General features: G+C 46.3%; 1 protein-coding gene across 9 annotated transcripts in view; it reads left to right on the forward strand.

Annotated features, from left to right (window-relative positions):
• The window catches only part of RGS6 (regulator of G protein signaling 6), a 294,856-nt gene extending 273,885 nt beyond the window's left edge, over nucleotides 1–20,971 (forward strand). For 3 of the 9 annotated variants that reach the window (XM_082058415.1, XM_082058418.1, XM_082058419.1), the window contains 2 exons: nucleotides 5,859–5,912; nucleotides 19,676–20,971. In XM_082058415.1, the coding sequence (XP_081914541.1) occupies nucleotides 5,859–5,912; nucleotides 19,676–19,726 (105 nt within the window). In that variant the 3' untranslated portion in view covers nucleotides 19,727–20,971. Of the gene's footprint in view, nucleotides 1–5,858; nucleotides 5,913–11,861; nucleotides 11,893–12,598; nucleotides 12,660–15,160; nucleotides 15,302–19,675 lie in introns of those variants that run through there. The other 6 variants (XM_082058416.1, XM_082058420.1, XM_082058422.1 and 3 more) reach the window with 4 other exon arrangements.
• The last annotated feature ends 357 nt before the right edge of the window (nucleotides 20,972–21,328 follow it).

A 21,328-nucleotide genomic window follows, 5' to 3' on the forward strand; every position in this document is an offset into this window, starting at 1 on the left:
CCCGTGTGGATGGAGGATTTGGTTTAGAACCTGCATGCAAAGTCCTGGATTCACTGATGTCAGTAGAAATTCACTGCAGTTGTTTTAAGTCTTTATGAGTACATCTCTCTGGGGCATGAGTATGCCTTGCCCCAAAGATGTCCTAGTGTTGTCTGTTTACCACACTGATATGGCATAGCCTTACCTTTAGTACTGAAAACAAGTTCTGTCAGAAGCATAGCATGATGGACTTGGGCTAAAAGAGTCGCTTGCACAGTTCAAATTAATGTCTCTATGGACTGAGATTCACATGTGAATATTTTGTGGGTAAGTTTATGTCATTTGGGATCTTTTGCCCTCCAGCACTGGGTTGTGGCAAGCTGAGAGGGCAGGAAAAAGGGACAGGTTGTCTGTGTGGCTAAAGCATGGGACTGAGAGCCACAAAATCCACGGACTTCGCCTGGTTCCCCGCTTCGTTTCTTATGTGGGGAAAGAAAGGTTCAGCTTTGCCTGCCTCATATCCTCTTCTCCTGTCAAATGGCAATAATGTGACATGCTCAGTGGGGAGGTAGCAGGGCTTGATTAGTGCCTCAAAACATGCTTGATATTTTTGAGATTTGTAAGATACTCTAAGCTTGAAGAGTTACTTTTTTCCCACACCATGCAATAACCACAGATATGGGAGCTTCCCCTCCTTGCTCTGGGAGCGCAGTAATGGAGGGAAGGGGGGGAGGGAGGAGAAGTTATGGGCCAGGGCTGAGATACAATGACAGAATTCTGGGGGAGACCAGCAATGGTAAAAGGAACGTATTGTTCACACCACTGACTGATGCAAGACAGTGGACACAGGCTGTGTACAAACCAGGAATATATACTTTGTAAATCCGTTTAGTTTTGGGGTTTTTTTTTCTCCATTCTTCCCAGTGTCATTATTACAAATAACCACTGTATTATTGGCCTTGATCCTTAGGATTCATGGTGCTCAGCAGGGAACATGAGGTTGGCCTCCAGCAAGGGTGTGACTGGAAGCAGTGAGCTGCAGAGGGGGAGAGCTGGGTGTAGCTCCCTGCCTTGCACAGAAGTCCTCCTCCCCCGCCAGGCTGGAGGAGGGACAAGGGCAAAGCCCTGTCCCCAGGAGGAATAGCTGTACACTCAGCCCAATTTGAGCTTGATGTCTCCATGTCCAGCCTTCTGCCTGCAGCAGGTAGAAATCACGGGTCTGCTGAAAGCAGCCGGCTCAGCAGTGAAGGGCTGGATGATGCTGAGGTCCCTGACCGACTCATTGTGTTTTATTTGTGTATCTATGCAACACATCCCACTTGTGCTGCGCAGGGTCAAGCATCGACCTGCTCCTGTTTCTGCTGATATGCACGTTACTGCAGGCTACTTTACAGCAGGTAATCACCACCACGCCATCCCTCAACCCTCCTGCACAGTGGGCAAAATGGTGGCTGGGTGTCCTTAGATGGCAGCAAGCCTCATGTCAGAATAAGTGCCATGACAAGCCTCCTTGCTTGAGGCAAGGAGGCGTTAGGGCTGGATGACTTGGCTGCAGAGCCAGAGTTTATTCCCTGGGGAAAGAGCAGTGTTGATTAGTTAGTGCACCATGGAAGGGGGTGGGGGTGCACAGGAGCTTTGTTAATGGTGAAGGAGCAGCCAAACACATGCTTTGCTAGTTATTTTTGAGGAGAAGGGAGAGAAAGGAACAGAAAAGATCTTGAGACATTTTCCATTACTCCCTGTAATGGGGAAACGATGACATTGGCAGGCACCTGGCTGCTGGCTGAAGTGGCAGCTGAGCTGTCACAGCTCTGACGGCCATGGCAGGCTGGCATGGGGTGGCTTCCCACCATCCAGCCCTGCCCGCAGGCAGGGGAGCATCCTGGAGGGGTGGCCGCAGCTGTGGTGCAGAGGGGCTGCAAAGCCACCGGTGTGAGCCGCGTCACGGTAGGGGAAGAGCAGGTTGGTATTTGCTTGGTTTAGAGCATTGTTTTCCTCTCCAGCTGGTTCAGAGGAGGGCGAGTTCTCTGTGGTCCTGCACAAATAGACACAAAACAGATGCAAAATGCTGCTCCAGCCATTTGGTAGCATTGTACATGCTCTTTGCTTCCTTGCTTTGGACAGGCGTACATGACTGCCTGAGAAGCCCGGGACCTGATCCTGGCCTTTCCATGAGCCAGGGTCAGGGAAGTGATTATCCTTTCTTTTCATCTGATGTCATTCCTTCTGGAACACATGGTTTTCACCAAGTTAAAGTTCAAAAAAAACCCTACCCCAGACCCCGAAGTCTCATACCAAAGAAAGGATTCAATAGCCAAGAAAATGAATCCTGGGATGGAGGGAGAGGGGGAGGGATGGAGAGATTTTTGCAGACCTGCAGTTCAGAAGACCAAGTTATGGGATGTATTTCCCTACCCCTTTTCAGATCCCTGGCAAAAAGTGTCAGCAAGGCAATGGCTAGGAGCCTCGTGCCATGAGGGACAAGCTTCATTTTCAGTACGCACCTCTTGAAGCATTGCTTTTATCCAGCCCCCCTGTTCCAGCTGCTCTATATTGTCCGGGAAGGTTCCCACTGTAGATTCTGTCCCCATCTCAGTCCCATCAGAGAACACATGATCAGTTTGATTCAGTGGCAGGACTTGGCTTGAATATTGCAAAGATGCTGAGCATTTTTCTCTAATTACTTCTAATAATCAGTGTCAGCTGGTTTTCATAAGTTTTTTCTACTTACACTGTTCTGTGCCAGCAGAATCTACACAAAGGAACTTAAAATTGGGATGACTGGGTAAATGATCAATCATGAAAAAGGAAAATTTGGAGGAGACAGTTATTAATTAGAGAATGGCTCCTAAGTGGTGAGGTCTATTTTTCTGCACCTACCTGGCCTGAGAGGTTTTCATCTGCAGCGGCGGTGGTTGTTTCATATTTTATCCAAATGCACATATCCTTTGCCATTACCTGGTAGAGTCTGTTGGTGTATTTACTGGCAAAGATTCACTTAGGAGGACTGCTTGATGTGTTTCTTTGCCTTCGCCCTTTGCACTTGCAGTGTGTGTTTGTGCAGACTCTGCAGTGGTGCTGCAACGGGCACGGCTCTGCGGTCCACAGCTTGTCAGACACTCCGTGCACAAGATCCCAGGTCTATTCACAGGGCTGAGAAAGGTCTGACTTGGTCTTTTTTTTTAGCTTTTCTTTTTTTTTTAACCTTGTTATTTTTAAATTTCCTTCCTCTGCTGTGCGAGGCAGCCTCCGTGCTGTGCAGGAGGGATGCGGGCAGGCGGCTGCCTGCGCAGCAGGTTGCCAGGCACAGGGTCTGCGGGCAGGTCTGCAGGCAAGCAGGCAGGAAGAGCCACATAGCCCGCACCCACGCCCACTGCTGCTAAAACTGCTCAGGCCAGCTCATCACTCTGCAGCCAGCCTGCATCAGCTGCTTTTTATTTTACTATAAAATGTCATGCTTTGACTCAGAGCTGGATGCTACGAGGATGAGCTTTCCACACATCCAGCTGGTCCCAGCTTGCCATCCCCATGCCAAATGTGCAGGGTTGCTGCAGCCTGTGCTTGTAAGATGCTTCTGTGGGACACCATCCGTGCTCTCCGTGCCCACTTCCTCATGTGCGTCTTCAGCCGTCGTAGGGAAATGGCCTTGTGTGTGGCCCTTTATGCTACGTGAGCTCTCAGAACCCCAACAAGGTGCTCATCATCTTTGGAGACCACCATCCTGTCTTCCTGCTCGGTGGGAAACTGCATTACCTTTTACTTGGTAGCAGAACCAGAGACAATACATTTTGATGGCAAGTGCAGGGGCACAGCATGACCTGTTTTCAGCAGCTCACTCTCCTTTGCCCCCAGTGCATGCCAAAGCTCCACTTCAAATGCAGTTGGGCCAGACACTGGTTTTCCAGTCCACAGCAATGCGATGCTGCAGACTCCAAGTGCCTTGATCCCCTAGGGAGCCTTGCAGAACATCTGTCTTTTGTCTAGGTATTTCTTCTTTTGGGTGAAATTGTGCCTTTAATTTGGCTGCCGGTAGGTCTTGCCACCCCTGCAGGAGACCCATGTGGAGGCCCAGGGCATGGCCATGCACTGCTGTCCTCAATGCTGCTCATCATGACACATTCAGCCAAGGCAGCAGGACCTCAGCCCCTCTCTGCCACCTCTGCTGTCTCAAGGTGCAGGGACCACCTCTGATGCAGAAGAGTTGAGGCTGGCATTTCTCTTTGTTCTCTCACATGCAGGGAGAGGTAACTAACCCTTGAGCTTGTGCATTTTAAATAGTCCTTTGGGGAGTGTTGTGCTGCATACATAGCTGACTCCTTGCCAGCTAGGAAGGCTGTGTTGTCATTTGGTACATGCTCTGAGGCCTTGGCTCCATCCTCAATGTTGTCTAAAACAACGTGCGTTGAGCTTTCACTTTTGACACCACTTTTGGGACATCAGAGCTGATGGTGTGGCTTGCTCAAATGGTTATAAGTCAGGAGGTTGCTTGACTCTTTCTTCTGGACAAAGAATATTGCTTGTCTTGAAAAGGCCTTGTGATCTGGTCTCATCTCTGACAATGCAGCAGGGAGAATCAGTCCCATGTCCACCTGGGATGCTTCAGACCAACCTTGTGGACATCAGAGAGTTGTGGCAGATGTGATGAACATGCAGAAGAATCAAAAGGTTTTACCTAGATTCACCTACACAAGTTCTCATCCAATTTATCTGACATGCTTTTGGCTTCCTTACATCTTCTCTATCTGGTTTTCTCATTGGTGATTAGCTCCGTGGGTTGTTACTGCAGCTGAATCTGTGGCAGATGACATGACTGGTAGGTGCCTCTGATGAGCACCTCCAGTGCAGTGCTTACTTCCAGCACACTATCATGCACCATCATGACTGTGGCTTTCCCTTATATGTATATCCCCTTCGGTCCAGTTCTACTTCTGTCTTATCACCTCTGTTTTGCTGACTTACCGCATGAAAATAAGTTTCTCTCCTGGAAATCAGCAGTGCCCACAGCTTTCTGACTGCAATGAGGTTTCTTTCATATTATTGAGTTTCTTCTCTTCTCCATAACAATTTTTTCTCTTAGATATTCCATAAAATATGCCAGTAAATTACTTAGTTCTTCCTTATTAGCAACAATTAGATCTCCCTTGTGCCAAATGAAAGAAGCGCTACAGTGAGCAACCTTCTCAGGGATACGTTAATAAAGCCACGATACACACGCTTGTCTTCTTGCATTTGAGTAGTCCTGTACTCCAGATGCAAAAATATCCATGCCCCAAATCTACCTGTATCTTTCTGTGGCCTTGCACAGACATACATGTGCTGTCTTGTGTTTCAGTGTAGTCAAACTTACTAGAAATGTGCTTCTGGATGAATTGAGGCGTGTAGGTTCCCTGGCAATGAGTTCAGCGGTGGTTTTCTTCCAACACTCTATTCACTCACACATTGCTTTTTGATATTGTAAAAGTTACTGTAATTTTTTTTTCATTTCTCTAAGCAAGTAGGTGGGAGTCCCGATCAGCTGTTTGGCAGAATCAGAGGTCCCAGCTCAAACAGCAACAGAAGTGAACAAGAAATTCAGTGAACAAGAAATTAATAGCAATAGCTGTGAGACACAGGAATGCATAGACCTGTTTGAACCATTCAAAAAACACACAGAAGAAAAGGTGGTATTCTCCAAGAGTAAAAATAGCGATGTCTCTCATTCTTTAAGAGATTTTGATTTCTTATGTTTGCCATTGCAAACATTGATTTCTGCTTTTTACATTTTTTACAACTTTTCCCCCTTGCTGCTTCCTTATATTTTGCTGCTGTTTTGAAAAACTGCATTTAAGCTGAAGGGTTTTTTTCTGTATTTTCTTCTCCCCACTTTTTTCCCTGTTAAGCCAGAGAATGAGCAAGGTCGTAGAACTTCTCTAGAAAAGTTCACTCGCAGCGTGGTAAGTTCCTTTTCTTTTCCCTACTCCCTTTCCTCAGAACTTCATTTTTAGTTGCGGGACATATGGATGCTTGACTTTTTATTTCATCCTTTATTTTTGCAGCTAGCATCTGTACAGCTTATGTTTTAATCCTGTAGCTCATCTGAATAGTGGCTATAAGGAAGGGTGCGGGGGTGGGCAGCAGAATTCCATAATGCTCATTCTAGCTTATCATCACTGCAGAAGCAAAATGATTTCTGTCTAGAATTAAACGCAAGGTTGTCTTCTTGCTGTGTTCCCACTATAGTATTTGTTGCAACTTTTCCTTCTGCAATGAAGTAGAAGAGCATGGTTCTCATAACACTGTTGCAACAGTATCCGTATGGTTATATAGTGCATGGTTAATCATATGGTATGTATGTACACATACATATCCACCCACAGCACTGCAGCCGCTTCCTCTATTGCCCCCATCTGTCAGTGCTCATGTAAATAGTGATGGGCTTTGACTCATTCATGATACCAATATAGGAAAAGAAGCACAGTAACAGCAAGAAACACAACACTGTTAAACCTTTTAGATAAAGGCACAGTGGGATCTCAAGGGCAGCAGACAGATGTCTTCTCCTTTCTTGTCCTTCGCCAGTCTCCAACCTCCAGCCAGTCCTTCCAGGAGGGGAAACTGGTCCGGCCATGAAGGGACTGGCCAGAGCTGCTTCTCTCCAGCCCCCAGGGCAAGACCCCAGAGCTTGGGCAGGACCCACTCATGCCACTTGCTTTCAGGGATCTGCGGGTGCAGCAGATTTCCTAGAGAAAGGGAAGAGTTAGGAGAGGGGGCAGGACTGGGGGCAGGACCAGAGGCAGATGCTGCAAGTGGGGTGGAGGAGCAGGGGCAGCAAGGGGCAGGACAGGACTAGAGCTGAAGATACAGCAACTGTGTCAGTGGGGAATTACTCTTGTGTGGCTCAGTATCAAGTACACTTTGACTTCGTATGTCATAGGGTTTTGGCATACTGCTGTGGTCTTAATGTTTTGCTCATCATTAGTTGTAAGGTGATACTGGGACAGCATAGTCATCAAATAATTGATTCCCATAGAAGCTCCTGTACAGAGCAATTATTTCATAGAAAATTCATAGACCTTGTTATGGCTTTATAACAGCTTTATAAGGAAAGCATTTGAGTATGTGTATATACAGTACATATGCCTGCATTTGTGTATGTATGTATATTTATACATACACTATATACATACACATGGCATATAAATATAAAATATTTGTACATAGAGATAGAAAAGGGAAAACTGCGCAGGTAAGTGTGAGCTGTTGTAGAGCAAATAAGGCTAAAGGGGTTCTTTCCGATGCTGCCATGCTACTGCACAAGCAAACCCAAATGTAACACGCAGAGCTTTGTAGTGTATCCACTGGCAGACTTCCTGGGGAATGTATTTATATAGCTAATGCATATGCAGACATTTAAAATATGTTGATACAAAATATATCACTATGCCCATCTGCATATTTACTACTTTCTAAGAGTCTGCCAGAAAGAGAAATAGGCAAGATTTTTTTTTAAACAAACTATGCAGAAATATTTACACCAAGTGGTAAATTCTGCTCCCAGATTTGCCAGACACATATAAGAGTAACTCTCGCTTTACTAAACTGGCTGGGTTTATAGTGACATAGCCAAGGACGGATTTTTCTTATATTTGATTTGAAGGGTAAGTTGACAAGCTCAGTTTGGGATGGTAGATTTATAATGCAAGTATCTGTAAATAAATTCATTGTGGATTGGTTGGCACTTCAGTTCATTTTTGCCTTACTGGCTAGCATACTGTAAACATTGTCTTTCATTTTTCCTAATACAGATAGAAAATGTCATCCTCTGGTGGCATGGTAGCTACCAGAACTAGAAAGGGTCTGAATTTTTTATGCTTTGCATTATGGCAGTTTGTCACTACCATCAGATGAGAAAATAGTCACTATGTTGACATGTCGTGATGTCCTCGGAGGACAGCATTACCAAAGCAGTAACTTTGGGGTGTACTCAGGGGACTAAATTAAGGCAAAGTTAATTCTGCATGCTCTAGTTCTCCAAAATTCACTGCAGTTCCCTGACTGCCTAGGAGTGGAGCAATACAGCGGCCCTCGTTCCCAGAGCTCCACTATACTTTAGTGATTGCTCATTACAGGATCACATATTCAAGCTGACCCTGCACAGGCATACTGAAGTTAAGCATATGCTTAAGGTTTAGCTGGAACAGAGCCTGGACGCTCAGCTCTCTTCAGGAGGGGGCCCTAAGCCCATTTTTCAAACAGAAAACTGCGACGTTAGATTTCCAGTGATGATTGTAAGGCGAATGCCCAAAACAACTGGGGCTAGAAGTTCGTTTGCTGAGGTGCAGCTGTGGCTTCCAGACCAGCCGTACCATCAACCACCCCTGGACATGGGCCACCTCCAGACCATGCTGCTGTTTGGCACTGGGAGGGTGCAGCATACCCCTGAAGAAATGTTCAGATTTGGCTGTGGCATGTGACCCAGTGCTTTGGGAAATGACTGAGAAGAGGGTTGTGCCCACCACTGGTCAGGTCCTCCTGTCACGAAGGGCATAGTTTGCAGTGCCTCCCTCTCCCCTTGGAGCAAGGGGACATCTGTCTGACCCGATGGCCTTTGTGCCAGACATCCTCAACCTCCTCAGCTTTCTTTCCTGAAGTCTGCAGCTGCGGTGTCAGTCCGTGTTTCATGGCAGCCCCCACCACGGCCTGGGCAGCAGCTGTGTGGTCCCAGGACCAAATGTCAGGGTCATGGGTCATCTGGTGAACACTGAAGGGCCACATCCACATGAAAGAGGAGATCACTCCAGGGCATGTATCACCCAGCACTGCTTGGGCAGGGGGCAGCAGAGTCCTCAAAAATATGTGGGCAGCACAGCGGTAGGATAGACATCATGGTCCCTGACCCCTTCAGCCCTGTGCCGGGCTCCCGTGCCCTGAAATCACAGTCTATAAAGCTAGACTGGCTCTTCCATCCTCTCCACAGTGGCCCTGGGGAAGGGTTGATCTCAGGGAGTTGCAGAGCTGACAGTCTATTGCATCGGAGCACTTACTAATCCACCTAATTTAAAAAATGATGGCACTGAGCATGGTGGCAGGTTTATCTTATTACAGTTTTCCTTTTGAATACAGCAAGGATTGACATTATGAAAGCAGAGTTAGACTGTCTTCTCTCCCAGTGAAGACAAATGGCATCATAAAAATCAGACATCGTGTATCATATATGTTATAAATAATACTTGGTATTGAGGTAATAACTTAATTTTAAAGACACACATATACACGAATCCATATATCTACATCCCTCTCTTCTGTCATATTTGATCACCTTACTAATTAAAAGGAGCCTTCTATACTATTTTTAGCCATACAGTCTCAGCCTAGCTGTTCAAACCACTGTAGTTTCCCATCTGCTTTAGGAATGATTTAATAATCAGATAGACAGAAGCTTAGTTCTCATAAGCTAAGATGATCCTTTAGGGCCAAGAGGAGAAGAAAAATGTATTTTAGTGAGTACATTTAGGGAATCCATTGCTGCTTTTGTCTTGCAAAGGAAGCCACCAAGTCTCTGCCTAACTTGTGCTGGTGGCCATTTACATTTAATAAAGGTGAAACAGGAGGGGATTCCTTTGTTGCATCTTGCATCATCTTGAGTATTATCTCTAAAAGCAGCCATGGTTACTCCAGCAGTAACAGGGGTTAAATCTATGGATACCAGCTTTGGCATTTAACTTAGATAAGCCTGGGCTACGATACTCAAACTTGAATTCAAACTTTCCTAAAATTGCTATATTCCAAGAAAGGAATTTCCACTGTAAGAAAACTGATGTTAAAGTTTCTGACTCAATATTGAGGTGGTGACCCAATGCTGAGAAGATCTCTGCATTTTATTCCCAGCTGACATATTTTTAAAAACAAAAGACGCACACGCACATACAGCTTTTGCAAGGATCAAAGTTCTCAGTCTTTGTGCTTTAAAGTACAAGAGAATGGCCAGACTAGTTGATATATTGTTTGTTCAGAATTTTTACAACTTCTGTCTGAACCAACTAATGTGGCACATCGTTAGTTGTTACGTTCCTGGACTGAAAAAGTTCTTTACCCAAAGAAGGTAGAGAAGCTCTTGTGCATCTGTTCCACTGCTTGAGGACAGAGAGCAGAGCTGCACAACCTGGGAGAAGCAGGAGGTGTTCACTGGCCAGAGCCCCTTGTGAAACAGCCCAAGCCATGGGAGCACCTCGCAGCTCCAGGCAAAACCAGCAGCCTCGGCCAGAGAGTGCTGCACAGGACTAGGGGGGCAAACATGCAAGTGCCAGACTTCTGGCTGGATATCGGTGTCTGTGGGAAGTCCTTTTCCGTGTGTTTTCCCTGTCTCCTTCCCCAAGCAGCCATGGCCCAGCGGGTGCGTGCAGAGGTGTGATGGGCACAGTGCTGCCGCAGCTGCTTACCTGCACGCTTGCACGTGGTCAGCCAGAGGCTGCACTTCATCTTTCATTGTTAAAGTCTGTAAAGAGTATAATACTTGATGGGAAAAGGAGCCCTTCTGTTAAGTCCTAGAGGAAATGTGAGTATGTAGTGAGACTTAAAAGACTCGGGAGATTTATATTAATGTCAGCATTGCAGAAGACCCCAGATATAGAGAAGAGATGTGGTGTGAAATGTATTGAGGGATCAGGTATGAAGAAGCAGGGAGCTTTTCCAGGTGATAAATTCAGCTCTGTGCAGAAAGTGAATAAGGTGAAGGAGGGAGTGGTTTGTCTTCAAGCTGCACGCAAAGTAGACTATAGATTAAGAATAAAAGTTTTCTAATGAACTTTCTTTAAAGAATCCTGGACATTATGGATGGAATATTTTGTATGGGACAGCAAGTCAATGAAGGCCAAAGACTGTCTCAGTTCCCAGGCATAGGTGAATAACTGAATTGACAGCCTGGCCTGGCTTCATTAACCATATGAGGCAGAGCAGCAGTGGCCAGAACGCAGAAGCTGGTAAGCAGGAGCTGCTGTCGTCCTTGTGTTAGCAGCAGCAGAGCGGTTTTGTATTCTCATCCAGAAGCACTGGGGACAAAGTCCCACATTACATCCTTAATGAGTGTGGAGCCATCTTGGTTTTTCATGCAGAGGTGACTTTTACTGGGACAAGAATATGACTGGAGATCTTGCATTTAATAAAGTTGTCAAGCTCAGTGGCTAGGATGCTTTTTGTCTGAAGCCTAAAATGCAGTGGTGCAAACTGGCATTTTCATGGTAGCACTTCCCCTACTTTAGTTTTCTGGTATGTTTTGGCTATTTTATACTATACTAACCTTGGCTCAGGACTGTAAGTGCATCCTAGTTCAGTACTGAGTGAAACCTGAAGTCCCACATTTAGTTTTAGTTCCATGTGCATTTATTCATTTTCATTATACAGCTATGAAACCCCTAGTGTCTACTCTGCCTGCCTGGCGGGCCCCTCATAGGTGCTGTCAGCAATCTTCTCTTCCAGCTCCGTGTTGTTACCCTTTTTCTTCCCTGCTTCCACTTTCCCATCTTCCTGATCCTCAGTTTCATCCCTTGGCCACTGCTACTACTTTATGCTGGTTTTTATTCCTTTTGGCTCATCTGCTGTTGGATCAGAGTCCGAGTTGCACTCTAACTGTCCTTGTCCTGTTCTTAATTCATGAGTATGGTGTCACACGCATGAAATGTGTTGATGGGATCTTATCTTTCTGAGGTGAACTGTATGATATTTTGCACAGTTGTGCATGACCATGATGTATTACAAATACTAACCATGAACACAGTGAAGAAGGCATAAGGGTGGAGGAAGAATTGCTGCCTGTTACCATCAGGGCTCTCTTTTTAACTGATTCCTTGATAATCTGATAAAACTGTCATATACTTAACAGCTTTCCCACTTTTTCACTTTCCCAGCTCTACCAGCATGCATAAACAGATAACTGTTTGAGGGCCTGGAAAGCATTCACAACCTGCAATATAAGGACAAAGGTTTAAGCCATTATGGGTAGACAATAGTGGCGGAAAAACTGGAATGTAAAAAAGGTGATACACTAAGATGCTGGAGAAGTGGGTATCAGAAAAACAGCTAGAAGGGAAGGATATAGGAATGCCAAAGTTTCTTAGATTTGGCACCAAGAAAAGACATCTGGGAAAAGGGTTATTTTTATTTTTGGAAGATATTTTGCTTAAAAAAAAAAGTGCTTGCTCCACTACTCCAGTGATTACTAAATACTGGCTTTTACTGGGAAAAGGTAATTGCATTACAAAGGTGATGGAAGGCATCAGAATGTACCTGAAGCATGAGAGGATCCAGTCAGTATTTGCATCCTGGCGTCCGCTGGCTCTCTTACGTGCAATAGTCAGTACCCAGGGCTGTGGAGGACTGAGTGCATGGCCGGCACAGTGCATGTATTGACTGGTTGCTGCATGCTTGGATACATCACATCTATTCCTAGTATTGACATAGTACCATACCTGGAAAATGTATGTGCTGCACCTCACGCTGCACACCTGTCCGTTTGGTAAGCAGTAAGTTGCATGTGTTCCATGTGTTCTGTGTAGTCAGTTCTGTACACGGTGGCTCCTTTAAAAGATAAGTATTCATCATTTCTGGTGGGTAAGTTATTCTTCCTAAAACCACCGCTGTGTAGTGCTGCTGGCGCAGAATGGCAGCTGCCTTTTGCCCACAAGATCTCTGCCTTTCAGCGGTGGGTGAGTGATCCCTGTGTGTGTGGTTTGTGAAGTGCTTCAAGATCCTTCTCGATGAAAGGCACTCTATGGGGCTCAGGACATGCTTACTGTTCATTTACTGACTCTTATTCTTGCCACACACAGACCTTGGAAGAAAAAATTTGGTACCTTCCTACTACAGACAGGTCAAGCTGCTAGCTGCAAATACTGAACCAGGACCTTAGCACGGTCTTGGGAGGGGTGAGCAGGCTTAGGCAATGCTATGATTTCAGTCAAGCTTATACTGATGCTCCAGAGGGGCTTGATATTTCAGTGATGTTTTTGTTTTCCTCTGACTGTGCAAGGGATTTACGTATCTGGTTCCTGGTCCCACTGATGGCAATTGAACAAACTTGAGTCCATTGCATGCAAAAGAAAGAACGGAATTGCACCCTGCCCAAGAGCTAGACCAGCAGTACACAGTAATGGCATTTTTTGAGGTGGCTTGAAAAAAGCACTCTACTGCACCATTGCATACTGGCTGCAGTGGTCCATCTGAGCCTTCACTTTCACATTTTTTTTAGCTGGAGGGAGGGCCAGGCCCTGGATTCATGGCCCAAGGCTGCCCACATGGCAGAGCTGTGCTCAAGTGCCCTCCTTCAGCATAGTAAGTTTAAGCAGTCCATAGGCTGCTTCAACTAATGCCAAAATGGGCTCAAACACATTGTCAGATACAAGGAGCCCAAACCACTCCATAGCAGAAGAGGATCTTCCTCCCAGTGCTGGTGGGATGGCAGACGAGAGCTCCAACCATTATGAAGCTGTTCTAGGAGTGGGTGAGTACAGGACTTGTGTCAGCTCCTGGTTTGTGCTGTGCATAGTGGTGTGCTGGTGTTTCTCAAAACAAAGCATAATGCGTCGCTTAGGAAGCCTAGGAAATCTTCACAAAATAAAATGGGCACGGGCTCTGCCAATTTAATTAGTCTACAGCTCTGAACACTTCCCATAGCAGTGTAAGCTGGAAGAGAAGAAAAGCAATAGCATATGTAGGAACCTAACCCAAGGCCGCTCAGCCTCACTGTGATTAGCAGTAATGGTGAGAAGCTCTGGTAACTTCTCAGTCAAGCCTTACAAGAGTAGTGGGGCCCACTCTGCAGGCATTTGGGGTAACTGGTGAGGCTGCACTGGGGAGAACGGGTGGGCATCCTGCACACCGGGGGCAGCTGCTCCCCTGCTTACCTTCTACAGCCACTTGGCAGCTCCTGTTTTCAGTCTGTATCAGCTTGTGATTGGTGGTATTGTCCACCACATTTTGTGTGCTAATTTATGTTATATATATTCATAGTCTATGTGTCTGTGTTTATTTTGTGTTGAACTAAGTTATTTTCCTTTATTGTTTATGTTTTTAACTCTGTTTCATATTTAACCTTGTTAATTTATGTTACTTTATCTTATGTTTGCAATGTATCTTTTCACGAAGAAAAAAACTCTAATAAAAAGAATGTTTTTAAAATGACACAAAAATAAAACTTCCCCAAGATCTGCAGTGTAATATAACATTGAAACCCAAACAGCGCTGGCAGACCTGGAGCCCTGACAAGCTCTTTCTTCAGAGGATGTTGTCTGCCCACTGCCCAAGTTCTTGTAGTACATTAGCTGAAATGTAGGGAGTCTGAGCAGTGCCTGTTGCCATGTGAAAACCTCAGATTCAAGCTGATAGAAGAAGGGTTTGCTCCTCTCCAGCAGAGACGCAGACGCACCTCAGTCCTCTGCTGTGAGTCTTACAGAGGGATGGGGCAACGTGGCTTCTCTTCCAGACAGGTGATGCTTCTGGCTGGGAAAGGAGGCTGGGAAAAGGGCAGAGGTGGAAGGCAAGAGGTGAAGTCAGCTATAGCAGACAAAGTCCTAAGCTGGTAGGTGGAGAGCGTGGAGGTGAACAGTCAGGATGAAAGTGCTTTGGTTTGTATTGACATGGCAAACCAGGGAGCCTGTGCTACCACACCAGAAGCTCCCCGCATGCTTCCTCTCCTCCGTCACTGCAGCCACAAAGCTCCTTGTGGGATAAACCCCACCTGTGTGTTGAGGTAAGTTGTTGCAAATGCATGGAAGTGCTGGCTTGTGCGTGCTGGTGGTGGTGAATGTCTGCATGCTAAAATGCACTGTGCTCTGTGCTGGGCAAAGCACATAAATATTGTGTGAAACCTCTGGTACTGGACAAAACTAAACTTTCTATTTAAAGTCATTAAAAGAAGATAGTGCAGAGCCCAGGCCTTCTCTCTCAAGTGCTGGTTTTGGGTGAAAGGAAAGAGCAAGATGGAAACACCAGTGGCTCATGCAGGAGGCTTGAAAGGAGTGCCATCTCCTTTTTGTGTCAAATTCTGGACATACTTTTTTTTTCCCTCTTCCTTGGCTTCTTGCCTACATTAAATTGCTGAATTCTGCTTCATTAAACTAATTGCTAATTGCATTTTACACTTTAGTTTAGTAGCTGCTCTGCAAAGCCTCAGCCATCAAAGATGTTAAACGTCTCCCATGACCTACAGGTTGATCTTGACTTCACCAGGCCTCAGTGAGGGCCCTGCTGGTCTGCAAGTGCCAAGGTCTGATCCTCTGCCTGATGTGTAGCGAAGCAGTAGGATGGGCCACATGCGTGGAAGTCAGATTCTGGGGGGCAGATCCATAAGGTTTGTTAAGAATCTCATGACTTTTTCCTTAGGTTAGTCCAAAATCAGATTTTACACTGCCTCTGAAAACTGAGGGTCCTGTCATGCCAGTGTTCAAGGGTAAAAAAAAAATAATCATTCAGCTACATAGAGAGAACTGGATGTTACCTTTACTGAGACACAGCTGAAGCTGCACGTGATCCTTGCCTGAAAGCTGTGTTACAGCTAAGCTGCTCGCAGGGAATGAGAGAAAAGAAAACCTTCCTGCATCCAAAAAGACACACAACATATGCCCTACAACATATGTCCTACTGCTTGTGCTGTGCTGTTTGAGCGACAACAGTTTGGGTTTTTAATTGTCGTAACCCTAATTAGTAGTGACAAATATTTTGCAACTGAAGGACTGGGGATTTCTTTATAAGCTTTAGACCCCATGTAAAAAGTTTACTACTTACATCCACTCTAATCTTGCCTGAAGTTATTCAGCATATGCATACGACAGTGTGAAAGAAGCACTGTAGTGTGCTCAGCTTGAAATCATATGCTTTTCAAATCCCCTCCTGGCACATCTTAGATGAAATTTCTCCTGGAAATAAGGCAGGAGTTGTTCACATTTTCTTTCAGTAGGGAAGGGAGAGAGAGAAATGTGGGGGCAGCCAGTGTTTTTATGCTGAACAAAGACATGTGGAAGGAAAAAATAATTTATTTTGTTTGAGCCTTTTTGAAGAAACTGGGTGTTCTTTATACCAAACTTTCACATGGTAGTAATCCAAAACTTCCTCACTCCATCAGAGATCTTCCTGGGGGAATGCTGGCCAAGTGTTGAATGAAATCCAGCGTGACCTCTAGGGCCTGAACTTTTTTGACATGTATTGCATCCAACTATGAGCTGATTTAGCTACCTCCATCTACTCAGAGCAGCCTTTCACCTGGCTGACTCGGGTGCTCATGCCATAGAAGCCTCAGCAAAGGGTCGCAGGATCGCAAAAAATACAGGGGTGCATCTCACTTCTGCTGTCTCGAGTAGACACAAGTCACCCTCGCCTGGTCACCTGGATGCCTCTTTTCTGGACACAGGAAAGCAATGATGCTAAGGCACACTGATGTTGTCCTGGACTGTCTGGCCATGGATGCCCTCATGGTGAGCAGGGGTGAGTGGGTTTGGAAGGAAATGCTGCAGGTCCTGGGGCCTGAGCCCCCACTCTATCCCAAAGGAGCTGTCGTGTGTGCTACCCTTTGGCTGTTATCAGTGGACCAGCACAAACTTTTTGTGTCTCCTGGTGGACTTTGTGACAGAGAAGCCCTGGAGGGCTAAACCAGAAACAGAGATGCCAGGGACCAGCCCCTCAGCTGATGTGAATCAGCAGCAGTTCTCTGAAAACAAATTGAGTCATGTTGATTTACCTCAGCAAGTGGGCCCCATCTAGCATTTCCACCTGCAGCACAACACTTTACTCCCTTGTGAATTTTAGTCATAGGAAACAAGTATCAGTTTTCCTGTTTTTTCCTGATCCTTTTTTTAATTTTTTTTTTTAATGAGTACCCTAAGATGGGAGACTCCAAAGCTGATCACCAGCATCCCACCCACCTCCAGCCGGTAGATGTTGGTATTGCTCAGACCCGCATTGTGAGGCTGACACTTGTCTCTGTGTTGATTTGAAACAAAATCCTCTACACCAGTATGCCTGTAGTCAAGGGCCATTTTGTTACTAAAGCCAAATGTTGCACTTACTTAGACCCCAGCACTCCTGCTTGTAGCCAAAATTTTCACAGTATTAAACCCTGTATGTGATTCCAGGGGTGCTTTTGCCATCTGTCTTATCAGAGAGGTGGATATGGCAGCCAAGCAGACAACATCACTGCCTGCTTCTCTCTGTCTTAAGACAGAGCTTCTCGCACCCATCTGTTTGCGTGTCCCCGGGCGTGAGGCTGTTTGGCACCTCACACGTCCCTGACGCAGTTATCCTCCCGGACAGCCGGGCTCCGCACTGGGAACCCATCCCAGCCCGCAGGCAGGTCGTTTGCTGCAGAGCCAGCCAGCAGATCTGGGTTCCTGGGCTAACACCTTTCTTGCAAGACAGGAGGAGCTGCAGATGGAGCCCACCGCCTTTGCTCACGGAGGGAAGCAGTTGCTACTGGGAAACTGGTGAGCGAGGTTTTGCTTTGTGCAAACCGCAGCCATTGGCCCCATATCTGATCCACCACCTTCTCCAGGACAGCCTTTTTGTCAGCTGCCCCCTCCCCTCAGCCTGGCCCAGCACTGGCATTTCCCCCTTCCTGCTTTGAACATGAGCATGTTGGAATCAGGGCTGGATGTGGAACAGTGTTTGCTCCTCAGTCCCGATGGACCCTGATGCGGGGAGCTGGCAGACCCCCAAGCCGCCTGCCTGTGAGAAGATAACAGGAGGACCTGCCTGTCACAGATTAGTTAGAGTCTGACTGAATAGTCATTATACAAAACTAAGGCTTATTTTTTCTTTTTTCTCAGGGAGCATCCAAATACAGGTAGAAACTAACACTTTTTTTCCTAAAACCAGTTAGGCTTCAGGAAATGTATATCCACATCTTTACCTTCTTCCTATAAATTGGATTCAGGAGCTGGTAGCTCCTTAGCACTCTTTCTCTGATATTTCTTAATGGCAGCAAAATGACAGCCGTGGTTGCAGCCCCCCACGCATTGCCACATTGCCCTGCGAAGCACTTGGCCACCTCCTGGGATGGCACTAGGATGAGCTTCCTGTAAGTGCTTTTAAAAATAATACAAAATTTGATTTATAGTGGGAAAAAAGCATGCGTGCCTTAAATGGTAGTGGTGCTGGCATATCTGCTGAGTTCTAGGAGGGTGCTGGTCCTGCCCAAGCCATGCCCTGGGTATGGGCTCCATTGTAGAGACAGAGGGGCCACAGAGCAGTGACTGTGGCTATCTCATCCCAGACAGGACAGTCTAAATGACAACAGTGTTTACAGCAGCCACCCACCTTCAGTGGGTCAGAAAGCAGCCAGATTAGGCTGCATGTGTTTGCACAGCCAAGCAAATTATTTGGTAAAATGCACACATCTGAGTAACAAAATGAGGCTTCTGTAGGGGACTGTTACATCCTCCTGGTGCAGCCCCAAATGGGAAGAGACTAGAAATCAAAGCGGGGAGGGGTGTTTCTTTTTTTCTTAGAGTGTTAAATTGTTAAACAAGGCTTATTTCATGTGACCTGCTAAATTTTACATTTCAAATTTTCCTATATTTTGCATATACTCATTTTCACTGTATAATCTGTTTCTCTTGCTCTTTTTGTGGATCTTTCAAACAGCCATTAGTAAGGCTTTCTATTGCAAAGGAAATCTTGGCTAAATATAGTAACATAGAGGAGGTTGTTTAAGATTGATTAAGGTATTCCACAGCTCTCTGGTATTCCCTGGATGTTTATTTCAACCAGGAATTTTTTTTTTCTTTTGAGAAAAAGATCATTTTTCAAGAGGAAAGCTAACTAAAGAAACACAGCAACTGGTGCAATACCTTAAACAATTTTTCACTGTTGGATCCATAATTGCAAAGCCATCAGTATCCCCTGTGGGGATATATGCTTCCTAGTATGCATGAATGGAGAAGACCAGCTGTAGGTCCTCCCTTGCTCCGGATGAATGCAGGGGCTGCATGGCCTAAGCCAGTGGAGGGATTAAGATGTGCAGGTGACCTTCTCCCTGGTCCTTGGTCCCACCAGTCAGTGGGGAAGCTAGTGTGGTTGCCAGCAGCGTGTGAGCAAGGCTGCCATGGCCATGCACCTCATGATGCCTCAGAGGAGAGCATGGGGAAGGCAGGAAGACCAGACAGGAGCAGGCAAGCGGCAACTGAGGGGATGAGGCCAAGAAGCAGGCAAAGGAGTGGTATCAGGGCAGGACAGGCTAAGCTGTTTCTAAAATCACTTTTTTCCTAGATGAGTTTCCAGTAGATGATGTGCAGATGACACTGATTGGCAGGCTGTGGGAAGGGCATCCCAGCTTTCCCCCCAGCCTGGGTTTTACAGCCTGGGAGCCATGGCCTGGCACTGGCAGGATGGCACCGGGCAGGACGAGAAGGGGTGAGCGTAGGACAGGGTTTTGCTTCGCCCAGTTCCCATATAACAGAGAAAGGAAACATCTTCCTGAGACAGTGTCCTGAGGCACAGCATGAGTGATAGCCACCTGGACATCACTAGCCACAACCCCTCCTTGGCAAGCCACCCCCCTGGCGCAAAACCACAGGCATCCAGAATGCTGGGGGCATGCTCATCCCCCATTGCCTACCTCCCAGTCAGCAGGGCTGGGGCGGGCAGCCATGCACTGTGCTCTGGGGCCAAACGACCCCACAGCATCACTTACACCTCTGGGTCTCTCCATCTGTCTGTCTGTCCCTCTCTCCAGGGAAAGTCTCTGGCAAGCAAGCGCCTCACGGGCCTGATGCAGTCCTCCTGACGGCTTCAGCCGGCCGCCCCGCAGGAGAGACACCTGGGACCACCACCAGGGACGGGGCGTTTCGGGGAGAGCGGGTCCCCACGGGGGAGAGAGCCTGAGCCAGCACAAGTGGGGAACCATGCGTCGGGGGAGCCCCTCTCCTCATGGTTTGCATCGGCACTTTCCTACCTGCACAGCTTTGTCAGGACGCCAAGCTCTGTGCAGGTATTTTGTTTCTGACCAGGGTTTGGAGGAGCACTCTTCACCGCGTGCAGAAGGTCAACAAGGCAAGGGCTTGCTGTTTTCTTCTGTAAGGAAACAGACCCAACCACAACTTGGAGAAAGAAGAGCTGAGAGAGGTTGCTATTTTTCCTTCATCTCTTCTCTCCCTGGCACAAACACGGCTGTAATAGATGGTGCCGCAGTCCCACTTGCTCCCTTTCTTGTGGCCATCTGGATCCAATAAAATATCTGCTGGAAGCTGCTTCTCCTTTTCAGGAAATCTCAAATGCATTTCTCCTGTAGATTTATTGACTTTACCTTTGTTTTTCTTTCCTACATCTCTCCTTTAAAGCAATGAAAAAAAAAAAAAAAAAGAAAACGCACTAGTTAAGTTCATCACTCGCTGTCCTTCCAATAGCATGTAGCATGTCCAGAAATGATGGCCAGATCCTCACCTGAAGACAGGAGAGAGTGAGTGGTTTTCATCACCTGAGGATCTGCCCCACTGAGTCAAACTTCAATCTTGGTACAAATCCTCTGATGTCGGCGGAATCGCTTTGCATGTGCGTGTAGTGCAAATGTGATCAGACTCTGCCTGAAGCTCAAAAGTCATGTTTCAGTTGTGTAATGCACACACAAACACACACACGCGGTATTTAAAAGTGAGTTGTTTTCTATTGTATTTGATTTTCTATTTATTTAAGGTTTTGCATACTTACTCAATGATGGATGTTCAAGCTTTACTCCAAGTAGATAGAATTGAACTACTTAGAGGAAACTCCAACTCCAATTGCAGAGGGCCAAAACCTGGCCATGTGTATACAGGCAAGGGCAACTCTGATGTGGGCAGGTCTCAAAATTCAGTCTACAGTGAGGAGGGATTTGATGGAGATGGGCCCGGCAGAAGCAGGATGTGATAGGGCAGGGTGCTGGGAGCCAGGTAACCCTTCCTGAACAGCAGCACACCCAGCCATGATATAGAGCTCAGATAACTGACTCCGCTGTGAAGCACAAGTGTAGGAGTGAAATTGTACCACTTGTGGAAATGATCTTCCACTAAAACTCATCTGACCTGCAGCCCATGAGTACAACTGCAAGAGATGACCCCATCGTTTGTTTCAAACTGTTGGGAGTATGGACAATAGGATGAGGACAGAACTGAAGTGACTTTAATTAAAAAAACCCATGTATCTAGCTGCAGATAGGAAAATGGACTGCATTCACATACAGTATATTGCCTATATATGACACTTTCAGCACTCAGTTGACTTAGTGCCACAAAACGTCCCGTATTTTGCAAGCAGTTCAGATCTGAAGCATATATGAAAATAGACATTTCTTGGCCTTCTTCTCTCATTACAAGGCAAATTGGCTTTTTGTGCAGGTGATAGAAAGTGCTAT

The sequence above is a fragment of the Streptopelia decaocto genome (assembly GCF_964273445.1).
Source record: "Streptopelia decaocto genome assembly, chromosome: 7".
In the NCBI taxonomy this organism is placed as follows: Eukaryota; Metazoa; Chordata; class Aves; order Columbiformes; family Columbidae; genus Streptopelia; species Streptopelia decaocto.